The following is an 18,167-nucleotide window of genomic DNA, read 5'->3' as shown; positions in this document are numbered from 1 at the left end:
CTGTCCATCAGTTTAACTTAAAAGTTCTTTTGTTTAGTAACTTTTAAAAAGAAAATTATAATTTCATTAAAGAGAGACAGGAAGCAATTATGGGCTGTAGTCCGATGGTATGTTATGTACGTATAACAGATTTAACTAAATTTCGTACTAAAAACTTAGTAAAAGGTTTATAACACACGACTGAAGGTGTTCGCCGTTTTTAAGAGCTAATATGTTATTATTGTGCGTTTGTGTTGTTTGTGTTGTTTGTGTTGTTAGTGTGTGATGCGTTTACCTTTCCAGCAGGTTGTGGATGGCCTTGAACAGGAGGGTCCGGCACTCGTAGGACAGCCCGCACTCCCAAACACCCTCCTCGGCCCCTGAAAAGAAACGGGCAAGAGTTGGAACGTTTTTAATCATTAAAACACATTAAACGAGCCGTTATCTCGACAAGCAGCGATATGAAAACATCTGCTCGGCGATAACAAACAACGCGTGGTTCCACGTTGACGACGCGTGTTCGTGGAAAACGCTGTCAAAACGTGCTGATGAAAATAATGTACACATCATAACAGAAATAGAGATGATGATGATGGTGTGTGTGTGTGTGTGTGTGTGCGTGTGTGTGTGTGCGTGTGTGTGTGTGTGTACAGAGGTTGCTGGGCTGTGCAGCTGTCACATTGGCTGCAGCGACAGTCCAGTCAAACCCCATGCAGTTGTCAGCCCCCGTTAGCCGGGGAGTGCGTATCTATACAGGCTGACACACATGCTTGCGTGTTCAGGTTTTTACATGCAAACAGAGTTTTAGCTCAACGCTCTCGGTTTTTTTTTTTTTTTTTTTTTTTTTTCCTCCTTTAAAATTTAAGTGTCTGAAGACAAATGTGTTAAAATCAACTTTGCCCGAGCGTCTGACGTATCAGCAGCAGGTTCGCAAATGTGTCAAATATGTTGTGATCAATTCTGCTGCCGTCTGATTTCTTTAAATGCCCCCCTTCCCCTCACCCCCCATCATCACTCCCCCCCTCCCATTGCCTTCTTCCCAAAAAGAAGACACACTGACAAACGCACACACTGCGGCCAGTTAACAGTGTTTCTCTTTGTTCTTTGCCATATACCTGCAGGGCTGCTGGGAGAACTGGAGGATTGTGGGTGGGTGTTGTGTTTGCTTATAGGGTGGTGGCAAACAAACCGAGCATCACAGAAATACACAAAAAAAACAAAAAAAACAAAAAAAAAGGAATGAGAGGCAGAGGCAGATCGCCTGGGGGATGGGTGGCGTAGACCCAGTACAGGTTTCCTCTTTCCTCCTCTGTCTGCTATTTTATCTCCTCCCTGATTTTCTTTTGTGTGTGTGTGTGTGTGTGTGTGTGTGTGTGTGTGTGTGTGTGTGTGTATATTCCTTTCTCCTCTTCTGTTGCTTTGTTGATATTTCCCTCGTTTTTTTTTTTCCTCCTTCTTCTTCATACCAGAGTGAATGAAATTTCCTTACTCGCCAGAATTACCCTGTAACCATGGAAACGCTGGCGGTGAGAACATGGCGCCCTGGCATTCAATTTCAACACTGGTCCCTCCCGCCCCTCACCCTCCCTCCTTCTCGTCCTTCCTCTGTTCTATTGCTTCCAACACCCCTCCACCCACCCACCCACCACCGCCACCCCCCCACGCCCTCCCTGCCTTCACCCCCTCCCACCCACCCCTCATTTACTCCTGCTTCAGGGCTCAGACAGGAAGCTCGCTCTAGCCAGCTCCTCTACAGAGGGGAGAGATAGAGCACCATGAGCAGAATGCCAAGTCTCCAGCAAATCCAGCTCATTAGCTCTCACTGTCTCTGTATCTGCTTCTTCTTCCTGCTCTTTAAATACAAAAAAATATATAATTATCACCCAACTTTTTTTCTTTTTTTTTTACACTCCAACTCTGCCAATCCTCTCCAAGCCACGTCCCCTCATGACCAGCTCCACCGCATGCTCCTGACCCCTATTACTCCAAAACTATGTCACTGACTCCACAACCTCGCATCCTTCCTGCGCTTCCACCCAGAAGTCGAGAAAACTGAACCACGCGCACCTCCGAGGAGACTCGACGCGAACGTCTCCACGTTGGCTCTCCTAATTCCTGCATTTGATTTTCGAAGCTTCGCCCTGAAAGAGACGGCACGACGTGTCGAACAAATCCCGACAGCGGTAGCAGCATCTACTTAGCTGCCTGAAAACACGCAATCCACATTAGACGCTCATGTTTATAGTGTAGTTGTCAAAGAGCCAGCTCACTGCACCATATCAACACAAGGTGTGACAAATCACTGCTGCAAGAAAACAAGGTCAGGCAGCCGCACCAGCGTGTGCACACAACTCCACACGATCATTATAAATACAGAAAGTGGAGTGTGAAATAAAACAATGATCTGATATATTAAAGCGGCGGTATCCGAAAGGGATGCGAGAGGCATATACTCAGAGAAAACGCCATGAAACTGTCATTTCACCGACGAGCAGGACTGTAACACGTCTGGAGCTTTTACTGCCTGTTAATCAGAGGAGGAACACAGATGGCCCAAGGGAGAAGCAACGCTGCAGACACTAAATGCACAGCTAAGTGCAATAGGGCTTTACGGCATCGCGATATATCATTCATCACAGGCTGAGCTACAGGGAACTGCATCATGCCTGAAAGATTTTAAAGGAACTGGATCTAATCAACCTCAGTCTCCATTCGATTAAACCGGAAGCTCATCATTTTTGGATTTATTGAGTTTAACTGATAAATAGTCTGTTTTTTTTATTATTTTTTTTTAAAGAAGCAGATCTGTTAAACTGATATTTTAAAGACAGATTTTAAGTCCCACACTGACCCAGAAGTTATGCAACCTTATAAAGAAGAAAAGACAATTGGAACAGTTGATTATGTGATTATGTGAAAAAGCACAGTCATTTGTTTCAGGGCAATGAATAATGATTATTTTCACTATTGATTAAACTGCTGATTGTTTTCTCAATTGATCAATTCATCTTTAAGCCTATAAAATGTTTAGTAGTGAAAATAATGAGAAAATTGCAATTTCTCCAAACCCACGGTGATGTTATTGGACATTTATTATGAGAGCAACAAGAAGAATACATCTTGTTAGAACCATGTAGGGATGGAGTTTATAATTATTTTCTTTACCAATAATTGATGATAACAATTTGAAAGAAACGACTTCAAGTGTTTAGTTTTGTGTGACCAACCGTACAAAACTCAATCATGCTGAATTAAATACAACGTAAGACATAAAAAAGAAAGACGTGACCTTAAATAAAAATGACCCGACACATCGATAGTTATTTAATGTGGATCAACTAATCAATAAATCCACTGCTACAGATGTGTGCTCACTTTTCATGCAAGCGTGTGTGTAACTAAATACTGACTCCCAAAGTGCCCTCACACACATGCAGCGCTGTGTGTGTGTGTGTGTGTGTGTGTGTGTGTGTGTGTGTGTGTGTGTGTGTAGTGAGGTAACGTCCCCACAAATACATGTTTATTTAAAATGCCCCCCCCCCCCGTGCCACAATGCTCTTAACCGCCGCGCCACCCCGAACACAAACAAGCAGTGATGGAACTGGGTCGCCACTTCCTCGCTCTCTTTATTTCCACCTCTGTTTTTTCCTCTTGCGTATCTAACCCCGGCTCCCCACCTCCGTTTGTCCCTCTCTCTTTTCCCTGTGTGCCCCCCCTCCCCCCCTCCCTCCACCTGTGTTGGTCTCACGCCACCAGAGGGACTGACCGCTCACCACCACAACATTGTGCTAACAAACACAAGGACGATATTGATCTGAAACGGGTGTGTGTGTGTGTGTGTGTGTGTGTTGGGGGGGGGGGGGGGGGGGGGGCGAGAGTTGAGCTGTGACAACACTCTGTCTCGTACATGATGACCCCTCTCCACACATTTCCTTCCTCCTCTCTGCCTCTCTCTCATTTGTTCATTTGTCTCGGATCAATAGCGCCAGCAGTTCTGGCGTCCAGTGGCGTCTCTGCAGCGTGCACGCTACCGAGCTACCGATGGGCGATGTGTGTAGACGTGCTCCATTTCACACAAACCCACACTGCCACTTTTCTAATTAGCTGCCCTGCTGAATGTCTGAGAAGAGGTTGGTCTCTGTTTGCTGTCTGTGTGTGTGTGTGTGTATCAGTACGTAGTGCTTGCCTATGCAAGGCAACACAGCTTAGTGTGCTTATGTGCTTTTATTAATCAGAGAGACAGAAACATTACAAGGCCGCACAGATGGGTAGAAAGTGCAACAGAAGAAAAGAGTGGCACCGAGGGAAAGAGGGATAATGATGATAATGATACGTCTCCAAATGGATGAATTCATACACGGGTCGACACGTTTATTTTTATCCCAGATTACAAAGGACAAATGGAGCCCATCTACGAATGTGTGTCGGAAATAATCATCTGAACATCAACTCTAAATCAAAATTTTACAATATTTACCAACTTTTGAAATCGCGTGGTAAAAAGTTAAACTAGAATTCCTCCCTCCTCACTATTTTTTAGCATTTCAGAAAACTAAATCATTTTAAACCTACTGATTGGACTGCAGATACTTTAGCCTGTTTGCAAGAAGTATTTCAAAGTTATTATTTGTATTTAGACAACCTATAATCCACAGCAGCAACGTAAAGACTGACGCCAATCTCCACAAACCTCAAACACCGCAGCCTACACACAACCAGTGGTGGAATATCATGCGAGCACCGCGGGAGAGACAATCACACAATCACACGCCTGGAAGTATGCTGGTGTCATGTAGAGCTCACGCTGCATGAACCCCCGAGGAGATGGACGAGGTCGAAAGATGTCATAAAAATTAAAAAGGCCATAAAAGGCGAGAGTCTGAATTACAAAGAACATCAGCACATACAGCAGTCGAGTCACCTGATCAAATATATTATCCAACCTTTCAGATTTTGCTGCATTGCCACAGTTCAGACAAACCTGAATTTAAATTAGAACTTTTTTTTTTAATAAAAACATTTTCATTTTGTTGTTCATTTATTGATTTACATATTCAGACAGTTTGTGACATTTAAAAGCAGGTTTTCTATCTCTGTTTTTGTTTTGTTTTTGTTTTTTTATCTCTTGTCATCTGCATTCTTCACATAAAGTGAATATTACAACTAATAACAGGTGTTTGTGTGAAATGAGGCAGTTTGTAAACAGCAAACGTCTAACAGGGCTAATTCTATATTTAACACACACATGGGCATCACAACCAGGAAAACAATAGTGTGCAGGGAGAAGCGAGAGGCCTCGAGGGATCACTACTTACAGCCTTCACCTGCACAGTAATAGTAGTTCACCGTCTTGGTGCTGGCTGTTAATATTGCATTAATGTGGTGCCGAGCCTGAGTTGATGTAACTTTAGGCCCTCAATACAAAGTAGGCACTGCACTGCACGTCCTAAAGACACAAAACAAAACCACCTGACAGGACGGCTCGTTCTCCACGGCAGGAAGTTTTGCTTAAAGTCAGGATGTGAGCATCTTTGTAAGGAACCTCGAAGTGAGTTTCAATCAGGTAATAAAAAAAAAAAAAAAAGAAAACACGGTCTGGTTCTCACTGAAATCCAGCTGGAAGTAATATGTGGCTGTTCTGCAATTACAAAGTTTATACAAAAATCTTTTAACAGTTTATTTATTTCATATATTCTTTCGCAGGCAGTTAGAACCGGTTGGGATTTGATTTTGACCCGATTCATTCGGACTGCTCTGCTGTAATCTGTGTTGTACTCATCTTTGTTCTCTTCACGTTTTATAGCCTTTTTTTTCTTTTTTTTTTTTTTTAAAGCACTTTGACAATTTGAGTTTGAAAAGGTGCAATAAAATTAACTTCCTGCTTCAAACAGCTAAATCATTCTGTAGATTGTGTGCTGTTTTTACTGTGAAGTGTGACTGAACTTATTATTCAGGAACTTCACCTCCATTTCATCAACAAATCTGCTTTTAATTTCGCTTTTGTTTTTGGCTGTGGTTGTAGTTTGAGGTGTGGCAGGCAAAACTTTAGCATGGGAAATCACACACACACACACACACACACACACACACACACACACACACACACACACACTCTGTCCAGATCCACTCCTGTAGATGTGTCCTGTTGTCCCCTCACAGTCTAGTTGCTGAAGCATCTGTTGCTATGTCAACACTCAAAACTGATCTTTAATTATAAAACTGAGATATGTTGCTGTAATGAGACCAAAATGATGAAAGACACCTTGAGCCTCACCTTGCAATTATATCCAGTCCTCTTTTGTGGGCAATAACAACGGGAAGAGGAACTCAGCCCTGTGAGCTACATCATCCCACATAGCGAATAACAAAACAGGGATTTTTCTCACGCTAGACATGCTAATCGTAGTATAATTAAAAAACTGACAGTGTTTTTTTATGTCGTTTCTTCTCAGCGTGAATTTGACAGTATGGCTGCCTTACGTAACACCTGTGAGCTTTGTGCTCTGTAGCAGCAGCTACTCCTTTTCTTGAACCCACTCTCTCTGTAGCTGTTCACATCGGTGGGAAAAATAAAGACGTGTGAAGTTTAGGTAGAAAGAAAACCTGCGTATGTTCGTGTCTCTGTAGTAAATATCTATTACACCTGTTGATTTTATTGTTTTCAATCACAAGCTGGGTCATGAGAAACTTAATAAATTAAGGGATCAGATGAGGTGAGACAAACAATAACATGTGACATCAACAGCATGAAGCCTTTTATTCAGTGGTCTAAAAATATCCGGTACCACCGGCCGTACTGTTTAAATCGCATTAAGATGTCTGTATTCACGGCCTTTACTGAAAGCTTTACACATGCAGGAGTAGAAGTGTTTTTGATGAAGCTGTTATGTAATACGCTTGTTGGAACAGAAGCTTGAAACGGAGCAGTGGTTGCTGAGGTGAGTATTCAAAAGTGTTTTTGAAATGAAATGAAATGAAATCTAGCCAGAGCTGATCCATCAAAGACCAGTCTGCTCGTTTCCTTAGATACTGCATGTCAGTCAGGCTGCTTTAAATATCCACTCGGGTAAGTGCATTTACTCACACAGCCATATTCACAGTGTAACATTTAATTTTGCATAAGAACAAAGAAAGGGACATATTTCTTTTCTTCCACCTCGTCGCAGCCTCTCCCCTGAACTCTCCACCACGCTCATTCTCACGCTCATTCTCACGCTCTATTGACACCATTTTCCAAAACTTTGCAGCGACACCTGCCAAACTCGAGCGCACAGATCGTCTGCCACGTCTCCAAACACAACACCGGCATCGCAGAACTCAGAGGGAAGTAAACAGGAAACCTGGTGGGCTTTTAAATTTAACAGCTAACAAATCTTTAAACCCTCTAAACTGCAGGCACAATGACTTCTCTTCCCTTTTACTTCAGGCCGGAACAGGTTAGATTCACAACTTCCGGTTAAAGCCTTGAATGTTGGCAGTGCGCTTATCAAATCAAGGCAATCACATTTCTATAAAGATAAAATGACCCGTCAGTTATTAAAAATAATTACAAGCAACTACGTCATCGAACACGTTTACGCATAAAAAGTTGGCAAACAAGATGAATGGACATACGGCAGGCACTGAGACCCAGAAGGCCCAGAAAGATGGAGAAAAGGAAGGGCAGCAGTGACAGCGAAGGAGGAGGAGGAGGAGAGGGAGGGGGAGGAGGGGGAGAGAGAGGAGGGGGAGGGAGACGAGGGGGAGGGGGGAGGAGGAGGAGGAGGAGGAGAGCAGGGATGAAGGGGAAATCTGGAATCAATTAGGTGACTGAGCTGGAGTTGCCTGCATAGTTGTGGGGGTGAGTCAGGCGGAGAGGCAGCAGGAGGGACCGGGGTGAGTGTTGTGCCATGACTGGATGTATTTATATAAACACAAGCTCAGAAGAATAACTACAGTATATGCCTGCTCCTTAAGCATTTTATGACAACTGTCCCCGTGAATCTTGGATCCATCTGAAGGCTTTGGGTCATCTCTCTCTCCCCTGACGGCACCGCTCGGACCAGCGGAGTCAGGTTGCAGCCCGTGAAGCTCCGCCTCTCCTGAGCTGAGGTCAAAGTGGAGCATAAGAACTGTTGGCTGGCACCGACCCAGCCCATGTCAACACGGCAGCTCTCAGTATTCCCTTGCACAACTTCCCCTCGTTACGTTTAACACACAAATTCACAGCCCTTTTTGTTTCCTATCAGCGGCCTAGACGAGGGGGGAGTTCGACTTTGAACGAGCAGGAACTTTGCGAGAACGCGTTGTAGGAAAGTGGCTTTTATGAGGTTTGACGAACACATGTACATCTGCAGACGTGTGCACAGAGTACATCATGTCATAACTGTAAGTAACACAGATTGTGGTATATTCACTGTGGTTCTGTTATTATTGCTACAAAGCATGTCGTTGTGCTGCCAGCGGTGACCTGCTGTGAATACTATGAGCATGGAGCACCTCTGCTGGCATGCAAAAGGCATACTGATGAGAGGAGGGAGAGGACGGAGAGGAGGGAGAGGAGGGAGGAAGAAGTGAAAATATAAAAACGCTAATGTTACTGTATGCGTGTCTGCTTGTGTAAAAGGGCAAGATTAACAGGAGATAGAGGAGATAATCTGCACAAAGGGTGACGGGGCAAAATTCTCAGTCGGCCTGTCAAAACACATTTTATAGGCTCAAGAGGGGGGCAAGCAAGAAATAAGGAAGGAAATAAAAGATGGAAAATAGGAAAGAAGGCTGCACCACTGCGCTAACACCAGAAGACAGCGGCTGCTTAAAGCTCAGATTTTCTCATAAAGTCAACAAGACAGACACCACAAATCTGCACGTTTAAATTTAACTGGTTTCTTCTGTATATTTTCTACACTTGTCATCTTTTGGACTATTTTCTTCATTTATTTTGAATTCAGCAAACAAAATGACACACTAGCTTCTTGATTTATTTATCATCATGTCACCAGTCAGTCCAGCGCTAATTTGGAGCGATGCTGCGTGCGATTTCCAGAGCTCGTCATTACAAAGAGAACGCAGACAATGTAATTTATAATTTACAGGATATTTGCTGTATTAATGTGGAGTCGACGGTGTAATCAGAGTGACTGAGGAGGATCTAGCGAGGGCTATTATGTCAACATCAAGAACAAAATGAGCTTGCTCTCGTCTCTAATATAACCTGCTGTAAAAATGTTGTGTGTGAATGTGTGTTTAGAGGTTCGCTGCACGTGTTGGAGGAAAAGCAGCGAGATAAAAAGGAGGACAGAAACGTAGACGAGAACAAAACTAGGAGGATGGCAGGAAAGCCGAGACAGATAAGGTAAGGGAAAGAAAATGGGCTCTGAAAAAATGCATGTTGGTGTGTTGGTGTGTTGGCTTCTCGCCAACCCTGACAATCAAAAAAGAGCCAACTGTACAGAGAAAAGCCAACAGAATTATCCCACACCCTTACGTAATTTGACAGTCACTTAGTTCATTCAACCCAGCGCACGAACACACACACACACAGCATCACCACCACACACACACACACACACACACACACACACACAGCATCACCACCACACACACACACACACACACACACACACACACAGCATCACCACCACACACACACACACACACACACACACACACACACACACACACACACACACACACACAGCATCACCACCACACACACACACACACACACACACACACACACACACACACAGATCTTTTGATGTCTGGGATGCTGCGGATGGATGCTAAGTGCTAAGTGCTAAGTGCCAAGTGTTTTCCCATAAGTCACTGGGAAATAAATAAATGAATGAATGGGACGCGACGTCTGAACTCTTCTGCGCACATTGTCGTGAAAACACATTTTGTCTCTGCGGACTCACATCATCACAATTAGCCTCTTGGATTACAGCACAGAATTAAAAGTAAGAATTTAATTGAGAACAAATTATAGTAAAATCTGCAAACATCCGTTTCTCGGCTGGACTAAATCCGATGTACAAAAAAAAAGGGTTTTTTCTCCTAAATATGTTTCCTTTGTATTCTAGTATTGACTTAAACCTTCTAATATTACATCTGTGATTTACTGAACATTTTTTCTTTCATTCTTTACATTCCTTTGAACATCCTTTGGATAAAGAGCCACATTTCCTCAGAGAGAACTGTGTATTCAGGGTGTCTGCATTGCAGTTTTTAATGTGTTTCTTATCTGACTATGAATCCTTTACCCACAGAGATAATTATTAATCAAATGTACTATTGCACTAAAATGTATTCCCTTCATTATTTGATGTTTATTGACCTCAAACTGCAGCATGAACAAACTGTCAAACTCTCACTTCTTCCAGGATTTGGCTCAACAGTCGCTGTCCTCTTATAATTAATCCTGTTTGTCTGAAGTAACAGAAGCTGTTTATTTCAGCTGACATAGCTGAATGTGGTGAGGATGACTTATTTATCTGAGCAGATGTTCATGTGCAGCTCCAGTGGTGGTCTGTCTGAGGGTGTCTTTGGCCCACTTGCACCCGGATTCGTGCTTTTGAGCTTCATCTAAACAAAGGTGTATAACCACGGACAGGTGATGAGAGTGGGGTTTCCAAGTACAGGCAAATGTCCAAATGAGACATTTTCACAAAAGGTTCTCATCAGCGATACGGATGAATATACAATCACTCAGCAGAAAACTAGCAGCTCTATTTAATACAAAAAAAATATGCTACCCGGAAATATAAAATAGCATGAAAAGGTAATGGAGCAGAAACTTTCCCGACTCCAACAAATGCACAACTCCTCCTCTTTCCTTCTCACTTTCATGAGTCGTTTCCAATCTTAGACCTCAGCTTGACACCGAATCCTTCCCGTGCCACTTGTTCAACCGATACAATTAAAGAAAGGTAGACTCCCATTATTTCTTTTTACCACACGTGCTGTACTTCAGTCACGCGTTGGGGAAATACACCGAGGAAAAACAATGCGTTTGACTTATATGGTGACAGTTTGTGAAGTGGGAGACTGGAGAGTCACTGCAATTTAAGTGGCTTTTGTTTGTTGGCAGGAGTGCCATCTTAGGTGCATGAGGTCTGTTCAGGACCTTGACATTTTGAGTGTTGTTCAGCTTGAGTGAAGTGATGCTTCCTTTGATGCCCATTCATTCAGTGTGTATCTGTGGATGTCAAAATAATGTGTCAAGTGTCAAGCAGCTAGTTGTGTTGGGACATGCACGAGTCAAGTATCCCGCAAATTACAGCACGACAGTCAAAGAAAACAGTTCATCTTTTTCTAGTGATGGCTGAGATCTAATATATGCAGATATTAAATAATATAAGCATAATATCTAAGAAAACTACAAAAGAGGCAGTAAATATATATAATGGCTGGTTCTGGAGCACAGAAAATAAAGTTAATAAAGCATTTTAACTGATGCATATTAAAATGAAACACTTGCAGATTAAAATATAAGAGCACGATATCATGAATCTCTGTCGTTTGTCAGAGCTAGCAGTGTAAAAGGGACCGTTTCTGTGTGTTGACCCTCATGTTAAGCCACAGACACTTGAGCACCTCATTAGAAGTGAATGGGCCTCGAGGTGGGAGGCAGGGCAGCTATTGAGAGGCTTAGCAGGACTCCACAGGGCTTCCTAACTGCCACTAGAGGGGAGACGAGCAGGAGCGTGAGAGAGAGACAAGAGAGACTGACAGCAAAGCTCTCTCTCTCTCTCTCGGGGATGAGGGCGAGATGGATGGAGCTCCTCTCCTCCGTGGCACACCGAGTGGCAGCTCATTCATGGCAGTGCCTCGGGTGTCCGTGTTGGTCCTTGTCTGGTCCTTAGAGCACTTAAGAGTATGAGGACACATTTTTCAGCGAAGTCTTGCAAAGTACTGCAGAGATCAATAGTGAGACGGTCAAAAACAGCCAATCAGCAAATATGTCTGGGCCCTGACATCATCACGTCACGATTCATCATAATGAATTTAATATCTCGCGGTGGCCGCGCACGGTTCAAGTGATGTAGGAACGAAGATGTTCAAATGCCAGCCATCCATCTGCTGTAATGAGCACATCAGATAAAGTGATTCGAGATGTTGATTCAATTTCATCCTTTTTTTTTTTTGTCCTTCTAACTTAACCTCCAGTGGGGGCTGGTCGATGCCGAGCGCAGAGACGCAGCCACCTTTCAATTATCCCGGGAAGAAAGGCTTCTTACACATGTTAACCATAGATTGATTATATTCTGCAAAACCATTTTGAAGGGAAAACTGTTGACTATGCACCTCGTAGACTTTTAATAAAAATAGTTTTTAAATTGCACTTCTTGATTTGGTCATTTTTCCTTGATTTTGGTATAGACGTTGTTAAGTTTATTTTGTTTGTTTTGGGTTTATTGTTATTTCCCACTTCCTGCACATTCAGCCTGTTAACACATTTCTTTCAAGACCGCAGTGATAGACGTTGACGCAGACGAGTGACTTTGACTTGAACGGCATCAATCAGCTGTGTTGGACGTGTCGAAGCAGACGGAACCGGAGGGAGAGAGCTGCTGCTCTGGATCCGATAGCATCAGAGTTTCCTCAACTCTTGTTGATAGGGTATCAGTATGGTTTGGGCGTTTTTAACCTCATGTAATTGGACACTTTTCAAAACCGTCCGTCTTGTCCAAACTCAACTCGCCCAACTCTCGCTGCACTCAGCAGCTCGTTAACCGAGCGAAGCTGCAGGTCAGTTCAAGTGGAATCGAGTTTCCAGTTGGAGCAGCTGCTGAAGTTACAGAAACTTCAGCAGAATTTTTCAAAGCGAATATTACTGATTGTGAACTTACATAGAAATCAATCCTCAAATGCTTGGTATAAATAATTTTTCATAAATTATAATTTTGTTTGTGTTAATTTAAATGTTAAATGTCTTGCAGCTGTGTGAGAATTCTTTCTAAAAAAAAATCTCATATCAGTGCGAGTGTGATGACAGAAGATTAAGGAGGAACAGATACTGATGATGAAAGAACGGCCCGTCGTGACAACGGTGGGGATTCATTTCAGGTTCATCACCGAGCGGTGACGTTAATCCTGACTGGTTACAGCAGTGGACAAGCAGTCAAAAAAAAAAAAGGAGAACCTTCACGGAGTGAAGATTATTGAAGTTATTATTTGTGTAGTCTATCAGAGCTTTACATGTGTGACTGGACTCATTGCTGACTGATGGGAGAGGCCACAAGACAACATATGGATGTTTTCAGGATGTTGCTTTCATGATTGCTAATTGTTTTAACACATCAATGGCGTCCCTGTAGGAGAATAGCAGGCTTTTGTGGTGACATTGATTGTCTGGTTACTGCAACAAAATCAGCATTTCTCTGCTTGTGATAAAAACGCCAGGGGAAAAAAAATCTATTTGTCCGTTGCAGTCGCTGAGAGGCCTCACAAACGGCAGATGAAGGCAGCCGCCTCGTCTTCAAAAGGAGGACGGTGGGAGACAACAACAGCATTCATCCCATTTAATCCTCCACCGTTTATTTCAAAATATCAGCATGTATAGCTTCATTTTCAACTCGTTTTTGTCGTTAAAGAAACTTGGCTTCAGTCCGCGCTGCATAATACTTCCTGTGTGTCCTCAAGCAACGTAAACGTAATGCTGAAGTCAGACTCAAAGAAGATTTGGAGGAGAGCTGTTCTTATTTATGTACACAAAACATGGTGTCTATGTGTGATGTTGTTTTTCCACATGATGACAAAAATTAAAACAGAAGCGCGTAAAACTCAAACTGTTAAACAGAAAACCAAGTTAAATTTAGAAGTTCTGCAATTTCTCTTTCATTATGTCTCCGGTCATCACAGAGTGTGTGACCCACTCCGAGCTCTCTACTATCAGATGCTTTCAAGTTTGTATCGTGCATAGGTTATTGCGGGCAAGCCTGTCAGATAAATAAATAAAATGCACTTGCGCTTGCAGTGGAAATGTGAAATGGAAGTGTATTGTGGGTGCCAAACTGTCGAGCCTGAGGCAGCATTAACATCAGCCCACGATCTATATGCCCATCTCCAGCATTAATCTTGCAGACATATCAAAGGTGGAGTTGAGCAACTCTTGTGAGCGCCACAGTCTGTTTATTGTGCTTCGAAACCATCACATAAAAGGCTGCTAAAGTTCACAATCTTTGGTTTTTGGTTGTTTTTTTTCAAACCTAATCATGAAAAACAGCTTCTCGACACAGCTGCCTTTGTGAGGAGCAGCGCAGGCGAAAAATACTGATGAGAAATACATAAACAAGAGTCCTGTTGTTTGGAGGGATTTCTATTAAACCTGTAGTCCACAGCAGCACTAAACTGTTGATCCTCCTGAACACAAACAGAAGAGTCATACTTTCTCGTATTTCCCCTCTTCTCCTCATACTTCCCCTCACAGTTCACCCCACCCCTCAAATCTGATTCACACTCCAACATTTACACCCATTCCCTTCACTCCCCAATTCCCTTGACCTCTCTTCTTTCTCTGCATTACTACTTATAAAACTCCTTCTCCCTCATTTTGTCTCTCCAACTCTTTTTCTCTCTGAAACACACACACACACACACGCACACACACACACACACACAAAGCTCTCATTCTTTCAGTTTGTGGCTTTTCTTTCAAAACTGAAAGCTTGTGAGGGAGAAGCGTACACTCCCACCCCTTCTCTGTGCAGCTGGGAAACTTCACCCCTACCATCACATCTCTCTCTCTCTCTCTCTCACACACACACACACACACACACACACACACACACACACACACACACACACACACACACACACACACACACACACCAGGGTCAGGAGGTCACGAGCCACGCCCTGAGAGCCCACAAGGGGAGGAGAGAAGAGGAGGAGGAGGGAAATCAGAGCGTCTCCGTCCTTCCCCACAAATTTACAGACAAGTAAACATGACTGAGGCAATTTTTTCCTCCGTCCTCGTTTCCTAGCTCGTTTCCCCTCCTCGCTGCATGTGGATCTACCCCCGTATGTCAGGGAAAAGTCACAGGACAAACTTTCTTCCCCACAAAAGCACGTTTTCTTCTGCAAGAATGTGCAAGTAAATTTAGTCCATCATGTCAGAAACAGTCAGAGCTGCAGAACAGACGGATCGCTTCTCAGATCTGAGATGAGAAAGATGTGAACGGGATGTGTGAAGTGACAATTTAAAAAATAAAATAAAAAAAAAAGTATATGTTGCTTTTGCTGGCAACACAGCAAATAAGAAACCAAAAAAAAAAAAGAAAAAGAAAAGAAACGTGCAGAACACCAACTGCATATCTAACTGCCTAAAGAGAAATCGCAGATGTTCTTCTCTCCCTCCAAACAAACCATTTCTTTTCTTCTTTTTGAAGCATGAATTCCCGTCTCTCACACACACACACACACACACACACACAACACACACAACACACAACACACACACACACACACACACCCTCCCTTTCTCCCTCTCACTACATGTATCTCTGCCTTGTCCTTTCCCTCCCTCTTCTTCTTCCTGCCCTTCCTCCTTCTCTTTTTCTTGCTCGTTTTTTTTTTTTTTTTTTTTTTCTGCTATCATGGAATTGCTGCTTTCCACATGTGACTCACTTTTTCACCAGCCAAAGCCAGACAGGGAAAAAAAAAAAAAAAAAAAAAAGTCAAGTGTGTCTTGTCGTTGCCTCTCCGAGTCCCTCTCACTTCCTTCAGGGAGCTCTTTTAACCTCCATAGGTCGCTCTCTTTCAGCGAGGATGTTCCCTATTGAGACGTGTGTCAGCCGGCGACCTAGTTCCCGATTCAAGGAATATTTGGGAGTCTAATTATTCATTCTCTCTGTTTGAGTTTTGCTTCTGAGAGCTGTTCCTAAGACAAACCCTGAAGGAACAAAGAGAAGGAGTAGGCCTTGATTGGCAACCGTACACCCACACCTTTTATTTACCGAGGAACTCGGCGTACTCGCAGACATTCGCCACCCTGACATCACAGAGAGCAACCCCCCCCCCCCACCCCACCCAAAAAAACAAGACAGGAAAAAAATAAAATAAAGCACAACAAAGCCCGAAAAGAGGAGGAGTAGCAGGAGAAGGAGGAGGAGGAGGAGGGAGAGGATGGAGAGGCGAGCGTCAGAGGAAAGAATGAATGCCAAGTAAAACATGTCGACACAGAAAAGGGGCTCGAGAGTGATTTCAAATCACGGTTAGGTTTACTTTTTTTGTTTGTTTTGTAAATCATTTCGTTAGAAGAACTCGTTGCAGTTCAATAAAAGGTTGAAACCCGAGTTGCGCTTTTCTGTCTTTTTGCTTTTTGTTTTCCTTTCATCTGTTCAAATAATTAATTTCAGTGTAAAACAGTAGTTCCATTGTTAAATCCGTTGAACAGGCCAGCGGTGATGAATGTTTGCATTCAAATCCATTAAAAATGTTAGTAGCAGGTTATCGTTTCCATAAATATTTCTCTTTGAAATCAGCCCATGAAAACAAACGTCTCTCACTTTCCACGAGTCTCTTTCATTCACTTCCTGCGTGGTTTATTTTACTCTAATTGACCCGTGCGGCTTTTGTCTTGTTAATCTTTAACACCTTTCATCCAATTCCTATTCACCGATTTATGACTACGAGTCATAACCTTGAAGGCTTCCTAACAAAGCCTGCGTGGGAGAGAAATTACCACTTTCACTCACATTATCAGGTCAGAGTCTTTCTGTGCTCTCTGCCACAGCATCCTGGGAGCTTCAGCGTTTTTGCACACAACTCGTATGCAGTATTTTGCCGTGCATGCAGGGACGACACCGGCGCAGTGCTGAGCGATACCGAAAGCTCTCCTAACATCACCTGTCACAACTTCTACTCTTCACTTGTGAATTTACTGCAGCATTATGATGATATCAGTAACTCAAGAAAAACATAAGAGGGAAGAAAGAGAGGGAGAGCGCTGAGGAGAAAAGGATTATTATACCTGTCAGCGCTTAAACTTTACACACTGTGACAGACCTGAGAATGTGTCCGCTCCATTGTAACTTGAAGGTTTTGGTATATTCAGCTTGTTAAAATGATCAGCTGGTTACAGCTCACCCTGAAGGATGAAGAGCCGGCACTTTAGGATCACGGGTTTAAATCCGGGCTGCGATAACCAGGGAGGTAAAATGGACACTGGTCACATAACGACTGCTGCTGCGGTGCAATCCAGGAAAACACGTCATCGGTCACTGATTCAAGGAGGATATAAAAACTGCACAGGAGATAATAGTGCAATTAGGTGGATAGGTGTAAATACAGTCTCCGTCATTGTATTGGGAAGTTGCCATAGATTTCTTATCTATTCTGAAATTCTGCCCAAACAAAAAAAAAAAAAACACAGCACATCAGGGAACAGTTCAATATGTTGATGCAGCTCAACATAAAGACTTAAAACAGAAAGAAACAGCTATCCAAGCTCCAACCCACAGTCACAAAATCTATCAACTATTACCCTGAACGCTCTCCATTTAACACAATATATCCTGTTTGCGTAATCCATACAGTAAAAACTGACATTTGTGATTTAACACAGATCAAGTATGGGACTCTTTCATCCCACAAAACACCCATCTAATAACATAAAACCACAAATTGTTGTTTTTCAGCAGGCACATTTTCCAAAAATGCCAAACTATTTCTTTAATGAGAAAGACGTGAAGTTCTAACTGAAGAGGACACGACTGTGTAAATACCTGTCCTGAATGAATTAATTCATCTTATCTGATGTCGTTCCAACAGACGGTAAACTGGTTCGCACTCACTGTGAGAAAATAGTCCTTTGAAGTTTGAGTTTGCTGCATCTTTATTCTTTTGTGATGCAGAGGAACAACAGGCACGAATGTTGGGACTGATGCAGAATCAGCGACTGTCTCTTTGAAACATGTAAGCAGCGTCAGGTGCATAAAATTAGAACAAATCAAGCACAAGTACTTATCTGGTGTGTGCATAACAATTTCTCAATATGCTCCTCATGTCAGGAATTCATTCTGCTCCTACACACATTGGAAATTGCCCTCAATGAAGCTGTGAGCCGGCTCTATGTGTAAAAAGCTAATCCTGAAGAGTCGGGCAAAAAAAAACACACAAAAAACAACAACAGGGAATTATGTATGGCACTTTAATAAGTGAGCACTCTTGCCAGCAGATCCATAACAGTAATAACCTCAATC

General features: G+C 42.9%; 1 protein-coding gene across 2 annotated transcripts in view; it reads right to left on the bottom strand.

The window, feature by feature from the left end:
• Positions 1-18,167, bottom strand: part of LOC138211937 (mediator of RNA polymerase II transcription subunit 13-like) — a 71,625-nt gene that overhangs the window by 27,471 nt on the left and 25,987 nt on the right. For both annotated transcript variants that reach the window (XM_069172141.1, XM_069172150.1), the window contains exon 3: positions 275-359. In XM_069172141.1, the coding sequence (XP_069028242.1) occupies positions 275-359 (85 nt within the window). The remainder of the gene's footprint in view (positions 1-274; positions 360-18,167) is intronic.

The sequence above is a fragment of the Embiotoca jacksoni genome, unplaced genomic scaffold (assembly GCF_022577435.1).
Source record: "Embiotoca jacksoni isolate LCO1_2020_lvr unplaced genomic scaffold, fEmbJac1.0.p SCAF_10, whole genome shotgun sequence".
Lineage (NCBI taxonomy): Eukaryota > Metazoa > Chordata > Actinopteri > Embiotocidae > Embiotoca > Embiotoca jacksoni.
Note: the sequence above shows the minus strand (reverse complement) of the source record. Positions and strands in the feature narration are given on the sequence as shown.